This window comes from Leptodactylus fuscus, chromosome 6 (genome assembly GCF_031893055.1).
Source record: "Leptodactylus fuscus isolate aLepFus1 chromosome 6, aLepFus1.hap2, whole genome shotgun sequence".
NCBI classification, from domain to species: domain Eukaryota; kingdom Metazoa; phylum Chordata; class Amphibia; order Anura; family Leptodactylidae; genus Leptodactylus; species Leptodactylus fuscus.
This window is the reverse complement of record NC_134270.1, coordinates 8,627,677-8,635,306: the sequence shown is the minus strand read 5'-3', so window position 1 is coordinate 8,635,306 and position 7,630 is coordinate 8,627,677. Positions and strand designations below refer to the sequence as shown.

Below are 7,630 nucleotides of genomic sequence, written 5' to 3'. Positions count from 1 at the left end.
TGCAAGCGGCTTTATATCTCCTGGAATCCCTTAACCACTTACTGGCCAGTTGCTTATCTTACGGTGCAGGATCCTTGAGGAGTCCGGGGCAGGAGGACCATGTCTGGGGTACTTGGCCCACATCCCGGAGCTTTAATGGGTCCTGAGCTGATCTCTGTCCCACTCCTGTCCCTGGCCAGGGACACGCTGCAGTCGTGCAGGGGTTAATGTAGTGTGTGCCTGTCACAACACAATTATAAAGGAATTCCTTCCTCCTGTGAGGCTGAGCCTCCTCCCCGCACTATATAAGCGGCTGGCACTGCAGCAGGGCACTCAGTGGATAGACAGCTCCTGGTGCTGAACATACAAGCCATCACATCCTCAAGGAAGGGACAAGAAGACCAAGCCATGATCACCGGAGCTTGCTGGAGATGTTTCCTCCTCTCCTTCTTTTTTCTAAGGGGGTCCGCACAGAATTTTGCACAAACGAGGTTTATCTGCACTTCAGTGCCTGTTGACATGGATATGTGCACTTCTTCAATGCAGAACAGTGGTCCCACAGAAGACCTGAAGACCACCATCCTACAGCTGAGAGAGACTGTCATCCAGCAAAAAGAGACTATCATGAATCAAAAGGATACTATCAGGGACCTGACAGGCAAACTGGCCAGGTGTGAGGGGCAGCCCATCCTGGAGATCCCTTCCAATGAACCCAAAGTTGGTGCCCCAGGTTCCAGGAAAAAAGAGACAGGGACTACCAAAAATACAATGGGAGATTTGTCCAGGACCCCTACGGCAGAGACCCTCACTCAGTTGGGGCAGACTCTGCAAAGTCTGAAGACCAGGCTGGAAAACTTGGAGGTAAGTGACTTTATGTAATAAGGCAATGGTCAATGTAAGACGACGGGGCTTATATGTCTGCAGTATAACGGGGCATGCATTTGGGTCCTCTGCCCCTTTTTCACCATATTCTATTGCCGCTAATGGCTACTCAATGTCAGTAAGCCGCTGATAAGCTGTGACATTAAGGTAGTGCTATGTTATCGATGCTTGCCACAATCCACTTACTGATCGCTTGACATTGCCCACTTGCAGCAGTACAGCAGAGGCAACGCTTCTGCCCAAGCCTCCAGCCTGAAAGATCTGCTGCAAACCAAGATAGATGACCTGGAGAAGCAAGTACTTTCCAGGGTGAACAACCTAGAAGAAGGCAAGGTGAATGTGAAGAATGAGACCGAGCTGAGGGGGAAGATTGAGAGTGCCCTGACCTCTCTCCAGCAGAGGATCACAGACTTGGAAAGAGGTGATGGGATAAACTTGTATGGAAATGCCAAGGGGGCATTGTGCCCAGGATTGTCATGTCCAGGGGAGAAGGGGGCATTATGTCCAGGGGAGAAGGGGGCATTGTGTCCAGGGGAGAAGGGGGCATTGTGTCCAGGATTGTGAGGATGTCCAGGGGAGAAGGGGGCATTGTGTCCAGGATTGTGAGGATGTCCAGGGGAGAAGGGGGCATTGTGTCCAGGATTGTGAGGATGTCCAGGGGAGAAGGGGGCATTGTGTCCAGGATTGTGAGGATGTCCAGGGGAGAAGGGGGCATTATGTCCAAGATTGTCATGTCTGGGGGAGAAGAGGGCATTGTGTCCAGGGGAGAAGGGGGCATTGTGTCCAGGATTGCCATGTCTGGGGAGAAGGGGGCATTGTGCCCAGGATTGTCATGTCCAGGGGAGAAGGGGGCATTATGTCCAGGGGAGAAGGGGGCATTGTGTCCAGGGGAGAAGGGGGCATTGTGTCCAGGATTGTGAGGATGTCCAGGGGAGAAGGGGGCATTGTGTCCAGGATTGTGAGGATGTCCAGGGGAGAAGGGGGCATTGTGTCCAGGATTGTGAGGATGTCCAGGGGAGAAGGGGGCATTGTGTCCAGGATTGTGAGGATGTCCAGGGGAGAAGGGGGCACTATGTCCAGGATTGTCATGTCTGGGGGAGAAGAGGGCATTGTGTCCAGGGGAGAAGGGGGCATTGTGTCCAGGATTGCCATGTCTGGGGAGAAGGGGGCATTGAGTCCAGGATTGTCATGTCCAGGGGAAAAGAGGGAATTGTGTCCCGGATTGCCATGGGATTTGGAAGGGTTATGAGGATTTACATGGGGTGCAGGAGGAGAAGTGAGCATTATATCCAGTATCATTATCGTATCCAGGATAAAAAGAATGCATTATGTCCAAAATTGTTATTGGGGAGAGAAGGGGACAGTAAGTCCCGGATTGTCATGGGGTTCAGGGAAGGGGGCATTATGTCCAGGAGCCTGAGCCTCTAGTAACATCTCAGAAACCGCTGGTGCCAACTCGTCTTGAAGGACAAATGGATGGTGAAACCATTGCAGTGGATGTCATCTATATTATATATATTACTGATAGATGTGAGTGGGGGGGGACTAGAAGTTCTACAATTGCCCCATGTCCACCCCGTCTGACTTCAGCCTTGCAGTTTGTTACGCAGCACAGTTAGGATCTGCCTTGTCCCACATGACAAGCTCCTGTGCGCTGCATAGTCTTGGGCTGTGTTCTCACTGCAGATGTGTGCTCAGGTCTAGGTGACCTGCAGGATTTTGCTCTCTCAGCATTTTCCTCCTTCCAGACCACGGCTCACTTTATAATTCAGGCCATTCAAGCCAGTATTGCCATAGGATGCCAGCAGAATATTGATCAGTGTTTGCAATTCCTTGCTTTACAGCATTGTCAGAGCCCCTCCATCCTGTCTAGTATTAAATGTAATCCTGAGCGGCGCCCCCTGCTGCTCACCAGGGAGCTGACATGTTCTGGAGCAGTCATGACATCAGGGTTTTGCAATATTTGATTTCAGGTCAAAAGGAGAGCAGACCAGCGGACAAGTTCCAGCTCACGTTCCCTCTGAGGACGAACTACATGTACGCCAAAGTGAAAAAGAGTCTGCCAGAAATGTACGCGTTCACTGTCTGCATGTGGCTGAAATCCAACGCGTCCCCGGGCGTCGGGACCCCATTTTCTTACGCTGTGCCCGGACAAGCCAATGAACTGGTTCTCATTGAGTGGGGGAACAATCCAATGGAAATATTAATAAATGACAAGGTACCAAGGCCGCCATATTGTCTGATATATATCATGCTATATCGCTGAGTAGTGCTTATATTTATACATATATATATATATATACTTACATAATACATGTTATATAATTGTACCGTATCGTCTGATACAATGTAACTTCTTGCCATTCCTTTCGCCACCTACAGGTTATAGCTTGTACTACAGTCATTAAATGTAAATGTTTTTGTTGGCTGTGAAACAAAATGTTGCCATTATATATAATATATACTTTATAGAGGTGTATATAGGTGTATATGACATAACACTGTCTATGCTATGGGTAATATTTCCCTAGTATCTCTAATAAGCAAAGTGATGTCATTACTTAGGTATACATTGTATATATCCGTATATTTCATCGTCCTGTATACTCGTCTTCTCTGCCGCAGGTGGCCAAACTGCCCTTTGTGATCAATGATGGGAAGTGGCATCACATCTGTATCGCCTGGACCACCAGAGATGGCGTATGGGAAGCCTATCAGGACGGAGTATTAAGGGGGAACGGAGAGAACCTGGCCCCTTATCACCCTATCAAACACCAGGGGGTGCTAGTGATCGGGCAAGAACAGGTACTTACCCCTCACCCTGCTACAATGTATCCACCATCCACCTTTACTTTATTAACATCGTGGGACGATTTTATGGGAATCCCTCTATAGATATAATATATGGGAATAGTAAGAGTCCATATAAAGACCTGACAGTGAATATCTATAATCTTGCCTATAGGGGGCAGTATTCCCCTCGATTATCTTGGATATTGGATATTCCCTTTATAATTATCTAGGACATCTGACCCCACCAATTGAGGATTCCTGATATCTTTTGCTGTTACAATGTGCCCACTAGGGTCTGCTTGCTGCATTGGCTTTAGTGAAGTCATTGCTCTATCCACAGGGGGCGACAGAGAGTATAGGGGAAACAAAATACGGAATCTGTGAATGATGGGAGCGATCCTCCATATCTATATATATGTCCAAATGGCTTCAGAGCTATACTCTATTACAGTCTCACGTGACACCACATTGCCTTGTTTTTTTAGGACACCCTCGGTGGGGGGTTTGACGCCACCCAGGCTTTTGTGGGGGAACTGGCCCATTTCAATATGTGGGATAGAAAGCTGACCGTGGGAGAAGTCTACAACCTGGCAACCTGCAGCAACAAAGCACTGACTGGCAATGTCATCAGTTGGGCAGAGACCAACATCGAGATCTTCGGTGGCGCCACCAAGTGGACATTCGATGCATGTCGTCAGATCAACTGAAGGGATTGGCGATTTTCTTTCTCTTCTTTTTGGATTTCGTTTCTTAAGCTTCTAAACAAGATATCATCAGCGTCATCCTGCACCTGCCTTTCGGATGAGGGCTCATCGGCCACGAGAGTGTTGCGTTCTTATTAACTCTTTGAGATCTTTTCACTTCTTTTATCCATGAGTCACACGTTTTTTTTGCATCTTGGAACGAACCTTCATCCATTTGTAGGAAAGGCACGCCAAGAGGTTTCGGGTCGGAAGGATTCTCTTTCTTCTTTTTTTTTTATGTTACTTTAGGAAGGTTTGGTTTTCACATTGCCAACTGGGTTTAACCTCTTAGCTGCTGGCGGGATCTGCACGGTGATAGGTCCCGAGCGACTCCAGCAGGGACGGGGTTAATCTTGAGTGCCTTGCGCTGGTTACCGATATTCAGCACATTATTTTGTTGTTGGGGGGGGGTTGTTTTTCATCCTTTTTAGACTCCTCTTCTCTGTCATCGGCTCTATCTAGATGTTCGCTGTGCGGTCCGTTTGCGCCATCTCCGGCTCGTCTCATGTTTTTTTTTCCGGTGGCGGTCAGTGACTAGCTTCACGCAGTCAGGGTTTGGGGACCGACTAACTCCAGCAGATTCTACGAGCATGGCAGACAATACAGCAGCAGTCCTCCACCAGAAGAGGGCGCCGACATACAGTAGCATCTTCTGTTGCGGAAGTATCTCTTCTTTGTAAATATTTCATTTCTCAGCCAATGACGTTTCGCTTTGATTTTTTTTTGGCGTTCCAGCCTCATGTGTGCATGACGACCCTCCTTGCGTTTGTTCCCCTCCCCCTCCTCCCCTTCCCTTTGTTCGGCGCGTTTCGGTCTAGGATTATTTCTGGAAAAAAAAAATTAGGGTTGATACGTCACGAGCTTTGCAAGGACACTTACGAGATTTGATAACGCGCGGCTTTGTTATGAGGAATCGTCAACTTTTTTCCAGGCGTTAGTTTCCGATCTATTTTAACCCTTCGTATAAAAAAAACAAAGAAAAATCGAAAAAAGTTAAAAAAAAAAAAGAGTGTAATTTTCATACGCTGAGTTTACTGAGTTCTGTTTCAAGCACTTTCACTACTAGCTATGATCAACGTCAACGAGACTTTAAGGGTTAACTATTCCCAGGTAAATATTCGCGTAGCTTGTCGTATGGAAAGGAAAGGATGGTAAAATGCTGCTCTACAGACTTCATTAAAGGGGTTGTCTAGGTAAGATTGGCGCCTTGTTCTAACAACAGCGCCACACCGGTCCACAGGCTGTGTGTGGTATTGCAGTGCAACCCCATTCACTATAATGGAGCAATACCAGACACAACCTTTGGATCAGGGTGGCGCTGTTTCTGGATGAAAGTGGCCATGTTTGTTTAAAATCCTAGATAATAACTTAGAGGTAACAAGTGTCTGACCATGTGGATCCCCACTGATCTCCTGTCCTGCATGTTGGTCATGCATGGTGCTGCTCTATGGGACTGACCAAGGGCGCATGACCAAAATGCAATTCAAAAAGGAGACAGCACCCCGTTCTCATGATCTGTGACCAGACACTTACCACCTAACCTGTGACATCCCCTTTAAGGCTCTACTAATAAAATCCAATGGCCGACCAACTCTGCTACCACTGTGTAGTATTCTTGCCACGTTACTAAAACATCTTCGGCTGGGATTTGTAGTAAGAGCCACAGGACGCCGCAGTAAGTCCCGCGGGTGGAATGAGCCTTAATGGAAAAAAAACAAACCTCCCTATATTTTTGCTTTAAATATGGGAACAGGAGTCGATGGGAGGAGGGATTGGTCTATGGCCGGTATGGAGGGACGTCCATAGAGGAGAGGGGCCCCCATAGCCATAGATAAGGCTGGTGCTTGCCACCTCTTCCAGGACAGAGAGGGATGATGGGACATGTAGTCAGATCCCCTCCCTCCTACATGCCAATTATTCGGTATGCAAATTAGTTCATGTGAGCCAAATCCGCAATGAGGGGTAAGATCCCCCAAAACATCTGTCAATGGCTAGTGCTCTGTTTTCTGTCAGACAGCTATTCTTGCCCCTTATCACTCTGGTTTGGCTAACATGAGTTCATTTACATATTTGTTTTACCCATGATGCATTGTCTGAAAAAGTCTCCTCAATGCAAGCCATTACCCCTCTGAAATAAACCTCAGAGGGGTGTGTTTTGGAGATCTCTATGGCTCATATGGAAGGGGGTACTTTGATCCTTCTCCCTCTATGGTATGTACTCCCCTGCCTATATATATTATATATAGCGCCCTCTTCTGTCAATGTAGCCACAGACAATCCCTAAGACTAAAGATGTCAAACACAGATTTTTCCTTGTGGTATTTCAGACTTGCACTGAATCTAATATGCCTCTCTCAGGTACATGCCATTTTATGATGGATGCTGTTTGAATGACAGTGTATTATTGCCTAATTACTGTGTAAACACCCCCTCCCCCCTAGGCCATACTTTACAATGTAGCTATCGGGGGTAGTTCCTGTTTATTGCCTCCGGGTGGGTGTGATACCCCTACAAGCCTTTCTCATTTTGATAACTCCGTGTTCTGTATCAGATTCTAAAAGAAAATTTATTATATGTGATGTTGTATACAAAAAAATAAAAGGCTCTATACATAAATATATATATATAGTATATACGGAACGGTGCATTCTGATGCATTCAGACTTGGGCTACCCTCCCTCAAATTATGTTAAAAAAAAAAAAAAAGATAGAAATATAGAGAAAAAGCACTTATTTTTGCAGAATTTCTATGTTTTGTATGGCTTATTTAAGAGATGGACAATAAGAATTCTTATTGAGCTCCTTAAAGCAATGGTCTGAACCTTAAGGTCATCTCCCCCAGACAAAAGTAGTAGAACACTAATGTGGGTGAGAAATTTAGAAATTGCTTTGAGCTGGCCTCTCCCTGAGCAGAACAGAGTATTTAAAGGAGACCTTTCATCACCTTCAATATCGCCAACTATCTGCATCCTTCAATAGACTCATCTCCACTGATTTAGACGCAGTTGGAATTTTTTCTCTAGCCCCTACCATTCCTGAGCAATGGGTGCTGTTTGTTTCAGCACCCAATACTTTCTACTGTGAAGTGGGCGGTCCTGGATTGAGGCAGGTAGTCATGAACCCACCCACCTAACAGTAGAATGCCTAACTGAAACTACTAGAAATGACTGCTTGGCAACGGTGAGGGCTAGAGAAAAAATTCCAACTGCTCTGGAATCAGTGGAGCAGTGCCG

At 46.6% G+C, this 7,630-nt stretch overlaps 1 protein-coding gene across 1 annotated transcript; it reads left to right on the top strand.

Annotated features, from left to right (window-relative positions):
• Window positions 1–328: 328 nt before the first annotated feature.
• Window positions 329–5,763, top strand: NPTX1 (neuronal pentraxin 1). Its single transcript, XM_075279283.1, has 5 exons — window positions 329–840; window positions 1,075–1,282; window positions 2,835–3,079; window positions 3,487–3,666; window positions 4,140–5,763. Exons 1-5 carry the CDS (start codon window positions 388–390, stop codon window positions 4,359–4,361), a joined length of 1,308 nt encoding a protein of 435 aa, XP_075135384.1. The 5' UTR covers window positions 329–387; the 3' UTR covers window positions 4,362–5,763.
• The last annotated feature ends 1,867 nt before the right edge of the window (window positions 5,764–7,630 follow it).

What these genes read in the sequence shown, in the direction of transcription:
- NPTX1 (XM_075279283.1), top strand. Translation starts at nt 388, where the DNA reads ATGATCACCGGAGCTTGCTGGAGATGTTTCCTCCTCTCCTTCTTTTTT. An exon ending in CCAGGCTGGAAAACTTGGAG is followed by an intron (nt 841 to 1,074) that starts GTAAGTGACTTT and finishes GCCCACTTGCAG; the next exon opens with CAGTACAGCAGAGGCAACGC. An exon ending in GATCACAGACTTGGAAAGAG is followed by an intron (nt 1,283 to 2,834) that starts GTGATGGGATAA and finishes ATTTGATTTCAG; the next exon opens with GTCAAAAGGAGAGCAGACCA.